Here is a 13,539-nt window from a genome sequence, read left to right as displayed (position 1 = left end):
GAAGCAAATGGTTTTGTAGATTTGCCAAAAGCATCAGCTGGGCTACATGGACCAGGAGGAAACCCCAAGGGCTCCTTACAGCATGTCTGGGCTGGCTAATGGCATTGTCTGCTGTGGCTATGCAAGCACGAGAAGTTTCAAGGGGGCTTTCCCCTGTCTGTGGCCAAGAATGATATGAGCTGGGTGGATCCCACTGCTTTAGCACTCATCCTCTCCCTTTTCCCCAAGGATGCACCGAGAGAGGCAGGCAGCCCTGTCCCACAGTGGACACAGCACCTGTGGGCCTGGTACATACCCCCACAGTGCTCTGCAAAGGCAATGCTGTCATGGGCACCATCAGGTCCTAACACAGGAATAAAGAGAGCTTAATTACCACCTGAAGCCCCTGTGCAACATCACTGTCTTCTGACTATGGCCATTCAAAATAAGACTCAGATGCCTCGGCAGTCCTGTAAGGTTGTTTAGCCACTTTTCCTCTCCCTCCCCCAGTCCTCAAAGTTGCCTTCATATTCTGCACAGGCCACACAGACCACCTTCCTCCTCCTTTGCCTTCCTTGATAAGATGAAGGCCGCCTAGAAGTATCTTTTCCCACAAATTTCTCCCCCAAATGCAACATCCTTCCAGTGACTGACAGAAGCAGCAGCCAGAACAAGCTGCAGAAATCCCCACGGCCACAATGAAGTGATACGGGGGCAGGTATGCACAGAGAAATGCGTACAGACCTCACCACCCCATGTGTTACAAATGCTGCTGTGGATGCATCACATGACAAGAGCCCAACATTTCCATCATACTCACCAACCCCACTGCAACTGAGATGCAGTTGAGGTGAGATCCAGTTCTGTAGAGGAAGGGAGGCTTGGGACAACAATTGCATTCATCATCCTGCCCTCCTGTGCTGGCTGGATCTAGTAAAGCAGCGCAGCTCTGGTTACTCATAAGGCATCTCCAACCCCAGAAATGAGATACGGGGGCTGTGCCAAACTCAGTGTAGACATCTGCCCAGGCAAGCTGCTGGCTGGTTAATTTCAGTTCCCAGAAAAAATCTGGTGACAGCATCATCAGCTTCTGCTGATGCACTGGTGGTCTTACGCAGTCTGGTGCCAGGAGAGAGTTCAGACATGGCTCCACCACACCACAGCCAATACCTTCACTTTGGTCCTTGTGTTCACCCGCTCTCAGCCAGAAAGGAAGGAGGTAGCAAGAAACAGGGCAAGGCTTAGCACCTGCCTATGGGAGCTGCTGGATTTGCACATTTTAGGACAGAGGATCAGGAAACCCTGCAGAGCAATGCTGTCCCCATGCTCTGCAGCACAGCTCTGCACTGTGCAACTAGCCCTGGCTCACAGATTGAAGAGTCAAGAAGTGTGATGCTAAGCAAACATGTACCTGTTGGCCTGAGGGGAAAGCAAGCTGTGGCTAATAAGCTGCTGTGTGCTCAAATTTCTGACACCTCTAAGCACTGAGCTAAGAAACTGCAAATTCAAGGGCTTGGAGTATTTGTTTCTGAAGGCAGCCTCTAAATGTTCTCAGGTTGGACACCCAAATATGGCTACCTGAGATCCAGGTGAATGCTTTGGGGAATGCAGAGGCAAGGACCAGTGAGACATCCAGCATGACAGAACTAGAAACAGTAAGACAAAACTAGGGCTCAACCCAAACCAATGTGTCAAATTGAGGCTGGGGAACTCAAGGAACTCCCTGGAGCAACTTACTGCCCACCTACACAAAAAGATCAAGGCCTGTTACCAACAGTTATCAACTCTGAATTAACCCTACAGGCATAGATTTCTTGACCTAATAGGTATATTTGCCCTAAGGTATAACCAAATGTGCTGTTTACAACTCCTTGGGAGTTCATCGAAGTCAGACTTTTGTTCCCAACACAATAAATACAAATACTGCTGTATTTTGAATTTTAAAATCTCATTGAAGACAAGCACATTTAATAACTTTTCTGCTTAATTAAAATTGTTCTTTTTCAATAACATTTTAGAATAAGTTATTTTTTTACATTGTGTAAATAATTTTTTTTTTTTTGAGAATGAACCCCTTTGATAGTACAAAATGATTTGTCTTGCAAAATTCATTACACAGCGGTTTCAGTAATTTAATTCTGCAGTTAGGATGTTTCTGCAGTCCTGCACACACTTATGCTTTCATTCACTGCTCTTCAGTCCCACAAGTACTAATATATGGGTAAGCCAGCACTGCAATAACTTCAGCTTCCTCTTTATATCTGAAATGGCTGTATTGCTTTAGGCAATGGACCACTGCATTCCATTTAGACTTCATATATTTTTATTCCTTTCTCTCCTTAGCTTGCCTTACGCTTCCATTCCCCAAATAATTAGCATGGTGTAACATGTTTGTAGGATAGAATAACATCCAAATGCTTCCAATTAATTTTTACAGTTAAAACAGCTTTCTTTTTTCCCCCTCTTTCTTTCTTTCTTGTTTTATTTATTTATTTATTTTTAAAAGAAGAGTGAGCTCTGGCATTCACTACATACTGATAAGCAACACTTATCTACCCTGAGGTACCTTTGCTTATTCTGTTTTGCGTGGGTTTTTTAATTGCATTTTCCCACCAGCTCTAAACATGTTTTCTGGCTGCATATTTTTCCCATGGTACATTTAAGATGCATCTGCTATAATTAATATAATGCAATGTGCAAGCTTATATGAGAAACAGCTTGTAAATTTTGAATAATTCTGCAGCAATTACATAGGTAGAATAGTTTATTTAACTATGGGCTTTGTCCCATGGCACAGAAACCACCATGTTTTTATAGCATTAAATGGTTATAACAAATATCCTATCAATTCGAACAATAGAGAGATATTTTACACAGGTCTCATCTACATTAAACATATCTCATTATTTAACAAAATATCTGTAAGACTGTAATACTTTTCTGTAAGAGGTCAAATGAACTTCATAGATAATGAAAACAGTGATTTGTTTCCATGTCTTAAAATATCTCTTCAAATGGAGGTTCTCATTTTTCCTGGTAAATTGTCTGAAAGGGCAATGAGCACTGCTGGTCTGCAAGGTCACCCCTTGCCAGGAGGACGCATCGGCAAGGTCCAGCTCATAGGTCATTATGGTTCTGCTGTCCTCTTCCCATGCTAGCTGGGGCTCTGACAGCAGCTGGAGGGGCACCTGCAGGTTTGCTTCATCACTCTTCCCAGCAACTATGAGTCCTGACCGTGTGCGCAGCAGGCTCTTGGTCTAGGGCACCATTATTTACCCCACTGAAATATACGAGTGAATAAGAAACTCTGGGCCCAACTAATTTTAACAGGCAGAAAGCATCTTCAAATTAAAATTGCCTCCTCTTAATCGGGTACTGTCCTATTAAGACTAGAATTGATCCCAGCAACTTCTGCTCTTGAAGCACGCTAATAAATCCCTGCCACCATAGTCAGCCAATGTAATTTTCTGCCCCTTTGGACAAAGACATATTGCTGTTTCATGCTAAAGAGCCAGACGGCCATCAATCACCTCCTCAGTGGTGCCACCTTCCAGCTCAGCCTTGCCACATATACTCTGCTAATAATTAAATCCCAGCCTGTAACTCACAGAGTAGCCATCGAGGTCTCCTCCAGAGAACACGCTCTTTTGCCATGCTACCAGGGAGGGAGATCATTCATGACCAGAAGTGACACTTGTCAAACTGGTGCTGGCTTTTGATTAAGGAGCAGGACTCTGATGTCTGCTTCGCATGATGCCCAGCGTTCAGTTTCATTAGGTGGGGTGCTGTGATTACTTATTACACTAAAGGATGCTCCCTATGGATCCAAAAATCCAACAAACTCAAGTCAGTACAGTATAAGTCTCAATGACAGAAGAAAATTGTTTCTGTTGCAAAACTCCTAAAATATTATTAATTATTATGTGTATGACAGTCCTCTTTAGAGATCCCAGTCACTGGCCAGAGCACTGCTGGAAGAAGTTCTGCACAAGCACGCAACATCTCTTCAAGGACTGTTCCACCTCCAAGAACACTTAAAGGTCTTTGAAGCAAGGAATGCCTTTTCGTACAAGCCATGAGACAACGAAACGGCTCAAAAGCATGCCTATGAGAGATGAGTGTGAGCCAGTGAATGACAACAACCCTCATTTATTTCAAAACTTCCACTTTTCCAAATGAGCAGGTGTTCTGCTGCAAACACCTTAAAATCAACTCATTGCATCAGCATAAGGAATGTCATACTAGCCACCCCCCGGGTTTGCCAAGAGCCACACGGCCAGCTCCACCAGCAGACTGGAGCAGGATGGTACTGTCAGGAAGAGCAAGGTGACTAGCAGCTAGAGGGAGGAGTTGCAGATGTTTGCATGGTACGCACCTGCCTTTGCCCTCGGACTGGGACATCGCTAAAGCTGACATGCCAGGAAGCTGTCCGGTTACATCAGTCAGCTAAGTGGAACCAATTTGGCTCTTACAGCAATGATACTTTTGTTGCAGCCAAATGACAAAACATGACCTGAAAGTCTTGTGGGCTCATGTTAACACCCAGAACCACCCACCAGCTATCAGCAGCTGGCTTGGCACTCAGGAGGCTTCCAGCCGTAGCTCTTCCCAATCTGAGCACTGGGCAAACTTCTCTTTCCGGAAGATAACACCAGTGCTACTAGTCCAATGGTGCTTGGGTGAAATACTGTGCAGACAAGGCTGACCAGCTTGCAGTTTAGGAAGAGGCTTGCTCGGCACTAGCCTGTTATCTGCACCACGCAGCAAGGATCACCCTCATTCACACCAGTGAAGTGGAAAGCTATCTGCATTTCCCAGGTGCGACCTCTGACTTCAGTGACTCCGGTATATCTGTTAACTCCAGGCAGGTGATAATGAGCCAAAACACCTTTCTTTTGAAAATTCAAGCAGTTGTAGGAAAATGGCAAAAATAGACTTGGACTTCAGAATGGCATTAAACTGTAAACATGTGCTCTGAATAAGCCATTTCTTCAGACATCTCTCAGGATAATGCCACAGTCATTTAATAGCATGTCTCCGGGACTGGTAGTGACTCCTGCAGAACACAAGGGATATGTAATCCTGCAGCAGCAGCAGATCTATCCTGTCCCCCTCAGCTGGCCCCAGCTGTTGTGGCAAATGTGCTGCCAGGCTCCCATTTATTTTTTTGAAGAGCTTTCGTCATGTGTGTCGGTGCTTTAATATATATTTTTACTGTGGTTCTTCACATTCCTCTTCAGATTACCAAACGAAACAAAAATATACAAAGGAGTGACACTGGAAGACTATTTGAGAAAAGGTCTTTTAAAACTGTAATAGCTTTTGTGGTTATGCAGCCATGGAAGTGGCTCCAAAATGTTCTGCCTGCATGGAAGATGCCAGATCCACATCTAGCTCAGAGCCGTGGGTTCTGCTGCAGTGCCAGGCACATGAAATGGAGGCACTGCAATACAGAGAATCACCAGGCCAAAATCTTTTGGGCACCAGGGCCTTCTCATCTTCTTTCTACAGGAGCTGAGATGTTCTCAGTCAAAGACAGCCAAGACAACTCAGGAAAAGGAGGATCATCTCAAACATTCTCCCATTCTGGAATAAAATCCTGAATGAGCTCACTCCCCAAGCTACTGCTACCATGAGGAACATTTACTTCCAGGAGTAACTTCTTTAGCTCCAGTGGGGATAGTCATGTGGGAAAACAGAATTACACCATGGACCTAAATGCAGGCAAGGGAACTCGCTGATTATGTACTGGGCTCAGGTAGATGTGCAGTCTAGGCAGGATGGTATAAGGAGCTTCCCTTTTATGTGTAGCTCACTGTCACATAGCGAGATGCAGAGAATATATCTTTTTCCCTTAGCTGGAAGCTGGAGAATACTTTTGCTTTCACACTTGCACCTCACACAAACATGTGTGGCAGTGTATCTGCAGCTGCTGCAAGCAGGACACACAACTTGTGCCCCACCAGGCAGGCTTTGCATACTTCTGTCCCACCCCCCAGGGTACTCACTACTCCCTGGTGGCACAGTGAGGACCCCATGAGCAAGGACCCAGCCAGGAGATGTTCTGCACTGGTAAGCCAAGGATGTGGCATTAGCTAATTCTGCTCATCACCCTCAGCTCAGAGCTGCACATGCCAGAAGCTCAAGGCAGGCTTTATATTGGTGTGACTGTCTCCTGTTTCACCATATAGCAGAAGGAAGATTTACATCAGATGGTTTCCACTGTTAAGAATAACTGTCACACAACAATCTCCCTGCTCCGCTCCAACTGCAGTAACAAAACAATGTTACATTGGCCACTTTTCCTGCCCACTGCATTGGCAGCTTGTGAATCTGCAATGCTTACCTTAACTTCCACGTGTGCCATGAGGACCGCAAAGTTGGTTAGGTGATTGCAGGAGCATGTGGTGTGTGTCTTGTTAGTTGTCAGGAGGCGACACCCCTGAGTGGACCAATACCCTGTCATTGTACGCTTTGTGTAGCTCCAGAACGAACAGTTCGGATTGAAATTTTCTTCTGACTGCTGCAGGGAAGAAATGAATAAATGCAATAAAAATGACAAGAGTTTCAGAAATTTCTAAACGCACTATTTTTTTTCCCCAGAGGCACTTTGTAGCTCTCACCCTTTAATTTTGGATAAACAAACACCAGCGGTTTATATGTCAAGTATTACCTGCCGATACCAGAGAAAGATTGCTGCTGCTGCTCTCTTTGCTAATGCAGACTTAGTTCTTTGTTCTTGATTAATTTCAGCCATAGACTAAACCCAGCTCTTCAAAACCAGATTGCTTCATTTGCATTGCAGAACAGAGAAATTAATTGCTTTAAGCAATCAACTTTTGCAATGACTGTGCTTGGCTAACAGGAGGACTAGCTGTCCTCTTTCACTCTAATTCCACTTCCCCCTAATATTCCCTGCCACCATGATAAAATAATATTATGGTGTATTCTAATATAGTGGTAGTTTTTAATTTACAGAATTATGTGTGTCAGCAACTGAGCAATGGGCATCAGCTCAAAGGAAAGTCTTTCTTTACTTTTATTAATGTAACGTAAAAGAGACATTCTCCATAAATAACACAGAGTGCAAAGGAACAAATGTATAATTCAAAATCTAATCAAGGACTGCTGGGGGCCTCACATCAGCCAACTTTTGCATCACTTTGTTTTAGATATTAGGAAAGAATCACTTTTCAAACTAACTCACCTTGATGTGCTTGACAGTAAACACCACAGGATCAGCCAGGTAAACCTTATTGCTGAACTCTTTGTTTATTGCTGCTGTGATGACAGGGGAGTTGACAATGACGGAGTGATTAGTCGACATTGCTTCTGTTCCCAACTTCATGCTGGCATTCTCCGTGGAGAGATAGGTGCCCAGGTTATTGTACAGCACAAAAGCTACTCTGATTTCACCTAGAAGAGCAGGAAAAGGTTAGATATCCAGGTCAGCACGGTGGGTGTGGGTTTTTTTGGTTTGTTTATTTTAGAAGACACATCTCTTCTCTGAACCAACGTTAAAACTTCTCTGAGAAAATGTGAAAGGACCAAAATGTGGCATATGAAACTCACCTTCCGCCAATCCCAATGAGCACCACGAGGTGCAACAAGCAGCCCATGGATAAGAAGGCCAGAGCTGCCGTTCTCAACAGATTGGTCAGAAATAGACAGAGAAGGTGGGCTTATTTCTGGTGGCAGTGGGTACAACTGGCTCCAGAGAAAAAGGGGCCAGGTGGCCCATCTCCCACCTGACATAACACTTTATTCTCCAGGCTATGCTTTGGAAATGTGTTTGGTTCTGGCCTGTCACGCAGATGCAGTGTAACACTGTAATTTAGTCCATTAATAAATTAAGACTACCTCAGAAAAGTGTGGGGACAAATCTTGGAGAAGGAATCCAAAACTTTCCAACACAAATCCAATCTCACATGAAGGGTAAAACAAAACTGCAAATATTTCATTTTAAAACATATTTATTTTCTTAATTTGCCAATCAGATACCCCCTCTTCCACAAAAAAAACACCATTAGGGAGCCTGCAGAAAACTCAGGCTACCAGACAATTCTTTTTATCTGAAACCATCCCGTTTGCCTTTTGTTTTGCACATTATTTCATATCCTGTAAAGAAGAATTTAATGTGATTAGTTTGCCTTTATATGTACTAGTTGTGGGGAGGTATTCTTTTGTTTCTATAGGAATCACCCCAGCTTCTGAGAAAAGTGAAGCACTGATGACTTCAAAGGTCCCTCCCGACCTAAATCCTTCTATGATAATTTTACTTCTAGCTCTTTGTTCACATCGGGGCAGGTGCCAGGCTGGTGCAAATTGATGGCACTCTGCTGATTTGACCAGAACTCCAGTGATACCATGCTTAGAAATACAGACTTCCCCTTCCTTGCTGCCAACACAGTTTCTCTTTCCCTACAAATCTCCGAAGCCCACTAGCGGAGTGAAACTCCTGCACACTGGAGTTGTGCTGCGCATCTTGGGCTTCACACTGTCTCTAAGAGAAATACTTTTCTTCAAATCCTACTTGCAAAAGTACCAAACCCCATCAAGGAAGCCAATGGCAACACTTTCCTTCTGAACCACCAGACCAAACTTGTCTCTCAACAGCTTAACGCATCTGGTCTGGCTGTAATACTACCCTATCACTCGTGTTTTCCCTGCAGTTATCAAAGCCCATACTAGAGCGCTTTCCCACTGCACACAAATTAAATTTTAAAGGAACTCAGGAACAGGAGTATGTTGGGCCCATTGGTAGAAAGCCGGGGAGTTTGAAATCGGTCTATAGCAGGGCTGTAGAGATCAACAAATGTGTTTGCTCAGATTCCTGGTTTTGAAATAAATGGCTTGGCAGCATGAAGACTATTCACATATAAGATCATCTTTAATTTATACTATATCAGGAGGTTCATAAGCTTCAGAGAGAAAGGCATTGAAGATTTAGACTCATAACAACTAATTGACCTTTTCTGCCATGTTTGCTCATTATTAATATTTGCTACTATTGTTTCTTCCCTCTCGCTTTTCAGATGTTTGTATAGTTCCCCACTGTGAAGCAGTGTACTCAAACAAGCCTCTTATCCCATCAGAAGCCTCCTATTGCAGATAACAGCAGTTAAAAACACTTCTCTGGACTCACCGTTGTGCTCCAACAGCCACATCATTTAAGGGTCTGATGCATCTTTACCAGCATGTAATACTTTTGAAGGCTGTGAATCACTCAGCAGTAACATACATTCACAGTCAGCCAACTTAGCTTGCACTCAAGGGCTTGAGCAACTGACACTACTGTTAATTTAAATATTAACATAGCAATTGATCGTATACTTACAACTGGTTAAGCACAAAACAATGCTTAAAGCACAACTGATTTATGAGGTTGGTGCGGCTAGAGGTGCTGGACCTACCATTTCGACCATTTTGTTTCAAGGTATTTGCTGACAGCTGAATGGCACTCCCATGGCCTGTGTTCTGGGGAAACTTCAGATCTTCCAGATTCCCATCTGTGCTTAGTCTCGCAACTTCCAGCTCTGTTTGCAAGAGAGACCGACACTAAGAAAAATCTCTACTGAAATAATCTTTGACATGATACCTCAGAGCTACAAAATGGTATTCCAGACCATTTGAGGGCAGAGGTATCAACTTACAACGTTTCATGCTAGACTCTGTTTGGGCTCCTATTTCTTTTTAAATCTTTGCCCTGAAGAAGTTTTAAATTTAATTTAAAAAAAAAAAAAAAAAAAGAGTGCAAATAAATTCTACTCTCTGTGGAAGACAAAAGACAACCAGTTCTTGTAAACAAGAACCTCAGGATATTAAGGACAATGGTTAAAATGAAAATCTGAAAATGCTAGTTCTTTGCCAGTGGCGATTGGTACTTTCTGTTAATGTTATCAGTGCTTGGGATCTATATTCATAGAAATAGAAAGAAGAGTTGCTCTCATTTTACATATGCACAGCGGGAGTGCTCGTTCTTTCCATAATGCTTGTTTTTTAATTAAAATCAACAATCAGCCAAATAAAGACACAAATTTGTATGAAATGAAACACAATTGCATTACAATGAACAATCTCCCTGTGAAGCGGTGCTCTCATTGCTCTAGCACAAATTTTGCCAGGAGTAATAAAGGCAGGTTAGGTGCTCATTTCCAATGGGTTTTCAAGGGTAGAGAGCTGCCTCATCCCTTTAGGCTGTTTTGGAAAGACTTTTAAGCCCTTCAGACAATGGGCCAAGACATATCCAACAAATTGCTCTCCAGTTAATCTAGGGGACAAGACCAAAGCCAGGTTTCCCAGCCTTTACTCTCCTTCTGGCTGCTCTCAGTATTTACAGGATCTGTCCCTTACGGATGTTGTCAGTGTTTTCCCGGACAATGTCTGTCTTCAGCAGGTTATCAGCCAGCACGAAGGCACTGTCCTCCACGGTGTCAAGTAACTTGGTGGCTGCCCGCTGCTGTTCGCTTGCGTTCAGGTCCCTCCATGCATTCAGAGCCTGTGGCTGCAGGAGGTTGTTCACCGTCTCCACCATGGCCTGCAAGGGACAGGGATCGAGTGAGAAAGGGCTCTAGTGAACCTAAAGCACTATTGAGACCTTTGACATATGCTCAGTCCCATCCTGCACACACATCGGTTTATAGGGAGAGGACAACATCTCACTTCCCCACCCACCGGGGCAGCCTGCAATGGAGCTAGGCATCATTTATGCCATTGGATGGGAGAGGGAGGAAATGTCCATTTTATTCTAAATGCAGGCTGGCAATAGCACTTCCCTGCTGCTGTGATCAGCAGCTCTGGGCTTGCAGTAAGAAGGAATTAGGGGGTTGGGGGCGGGGGCGGAGGGGAGATGAGAAAATCGTTAAGGAAACACGCACGAAAATAGGTTTCAAAAACCATCTGTGAAGCAGGTTGCTGATACCTGCAGCACCAGAATTCACGAGTAGGGCTGGGGCACTCAAGAAATGTATGTAGTATCTGCAAGGGCTGTGCTCCTTAGAGCGCTTCCCATCACATAACCTCTGGCAGGCAGTCATGAAAACACAGAGATAGCTGAGTTACACAACTTCATCGAGAGAAGCAGCAGGTGCCTGTAGAGATTTAGTTAAGACACTACATTTCAAATCGCTCCATTCAGGAAGGAGTCAGCCCCATGGTAACAACTTCAGTCCCTCCTGTGGTGCACCTTCTGCCCTGGGCTGCCACGCACAAAGAGCTCTCCCATGGAGAACTTCCCACAGGTTAATCTGGATGTGCATCCAGGATCGCACAAAGCTGCACTGGCTTCCTGATTGCAAAATTACAGCAGTTGAGCCTACCCAACCTGAAGGTTTTGCTCAACCCGAACTCACCAGCTTAGTTACTAATCAGAGCTGACTCAAGTACTTTCTCACTAAAGTTTTTTAATCAAACCAGCTGTATCAGTTGGTAGAACTGATTGTGCAGAGGAAAAAAAAAAAGGTACTTTGATTGTGCTGGTTATTCTCTAGCCACCAAGCTATCCTAACCTGCAAAGAAACACCTCCACTGCCAGCTAATGCTGACTGCAGAAATCAAGATTCCCTTTTGAGATAAGCTGCTGTTCTTAATAATCTTCTGTAGGCTAAATGCACGGGCATCGTACCCACACCTCTGTTCTGCAAGGCAAGGACAGTCCCATGGAATTTCAACACTGTAAGCCTAAAGGATGCCTCCTGGTCTCACTTTCATGACAATGCTTCAGTATTTACTCCTATTTCTAAACCCACCTGCACAACATGACCTGTGCAAAGAAGATGCAGCATAGCTCATTCTCCAGCAAAGCCCTCAGGAGGAGTGTTACAACAGCAACACATGGCACAGAGAAAGCAGGGCATCCTGACTAACTCACCAGTCATGTTCAGATACAAATGTGCAACAGGAGAATATCATCATAGCAAACCAGAATTTGACTTTATTGCTATATCCAGGTGACCTTCCAAAAAATTTCAATTACAGCAAGGTTCAAGAAGCAGCTTAGACAGCTAGACATGCCACTGCTGGTGCTTTTAACCCCAGAAAAGACATTTCACTGAGACACTGCCACTTGCATCTTCATCCTAAATATCCCTCAGGTTGGAAGGTTCCTCATACTACCATGGCTCCTATTGGAAGACTAAACCAGAATCAGACTCCTCTGACAGTACAAAGCTCCTACTCGCCAACCTACATCTATTAATGATCAATTAACTCTTGTGCCAAGCTTCTCCTGTACCTTAAATAGATCTTCCCCGGTCCCCTGATTAATAGACAACATTTCTCCTGAGCCTTACAGTTGGTTTCCCAAAGTATGGAGCAATCCATGGTTCAACCACTGAAGCAAATCAAAATGGCTGAAAATCTTGTCCTCTGGTGCCACTGCAAAAACATCTTTGCTATCAAGCCTTTACAATCCAGGACAGGAACCTCACTCTCATTTGCTGTTAAGTGGAACTTACTAACCATAAATCAATTTCTTAAACTGATTATTAAACTGATTTTTTCCTATAGAGTCTAAAAAGCATCTTAACACATTTAGTATGTGCACACAAAAAGCTGGCTGACTTTAATAGTCAAGAAGAAACACTAAAAATCCATAGCATTTGGGTGTGTGTGTGTGTGTTCAGCGTTTTAAACTCTGGAAGCTTGATCTCTGTAGCTCTTAATAAAATTCTGTAGTTTACTTTGGTAGCTTATCTCTTTACAGGCAAAAGGGAGGTAGCATTCTTTTCCAGTGACCAAAAACCTTGACTATTTTGCTGTGCAGGTTCTCCACAACACGGTGTTTTCTTGCAAAGGTCTTTTAGGCACAGAAAGTAGAAAATGAGAGTTTTTCTCCCCTTTCAATGTTACCCTGCACACTACAATTTGCCTTACTTCCATTTAGCACAGCTACTAATGTTGTCTTTAAATCTCTGCTAGAACAACATCCTGGATACTTTTACCAGTATCTGAATGGTGAAAAGAGTCTTTGCAGCAGATCCAGCTCCTGGCTCTGTATGGAAAGGTAATACCTATTTGTCAAAACATGAAACAGATGCTGAAATATTTGTGTTACAGTGAAACATCTGCTGAAAAGATTTTTTCTGAGGAAAAATCATTCTAGCTAATGTGTTTTTTATTTATTTTTTGAAGTGTGTGCGAAGTTTGAGAGGGAACACCAGTCAGGCCTAATGTGCCACTTCCCGCACAACACGTACTCCACACCCAATGGACGAAGTGCTGGTGAGCATCCATCCTCTTGAAGTGACTAACCTGAAACCAGCCACTTCATACCACCTTGGATCTGGGGGCTGACACAAAAGTTTCAGAAATATTTCCAAGGAATCTGGGCCAGGTGCTTAGCATGTATCTGAACAAAGCTGGTAGATTGTCTCCATTGGCACTACATCTGAGACAAATTCAGTCCATAGCTTTTTCCAGAGGGTCACTCCCCTCACCTGTCTCAGTGCATTAATCAAGTGTTCCCTGCATTATATTTCTGAGTGCAGCACTTCATTATGCCTGAGTGCTGTGGGCTGAAGCCAAGGAGACGAGGTGCTAACGAAATGTTTGCATTTTGGA

At 43.7% G+C, this 13,539-nt stretch overlaps 1 protein-coding gene across 8 annotated transcripts in view; it reads right to left on the bottom strand.

The window, feature by feature from the left end:
* Positions 1 to 13,539, bottom strand: part of ADGRL3 (adhesion G protein-coupled receptor L3) — a 342,991-nt gene that overhangs the window by 72,104 nt on the left and 257,348 nt on the right. For all 8 annotated transcript variants that reach the window (XM_055796415.1, XM_055796409.1, XM_055796407.1 and 5 more), the window contains 4 exons: positions 10,333 to 10,516; positions 9,393 to 9,515; positions 7,187 to 7,395; positions 6,326 to 6,502 (listed from right to left, as the gene is read on the bottom strand). In XM_055796415.1, the coding sequence (XP_055652390.1) occupies positions 6,326 to 6,502; positions 7,187 to 7,395; positions 9,393 to 9,515; positions 10,333 to 10,516 (693 nt within the window). The remainder of the gene's footprint in view (positions 1 to 6,325; positions 6,503 to 7,186; positions 7,396 to 9,392; positions 9,516 to 10,332; positions 10,517 to 13,539) is intronic.

The sequence above is a fragment of the Falco peregrinus genome, chromosome 2 (assembly GCF_023634155.1).
Source record: "Falco peregrinus isolate bFalPer1 chromosome 2, bFalPer1.pri, whole genome shotgun sequence".
Taxonomy (NCBI): Eukaryota; Metazoa; Chordata; class Aves; order Falconiformes; family Falconidae; genus Falco; species Falco peregrinus.
This window is presented reverse-complemented; position numbering and strand designations above follow the sequence as displayed.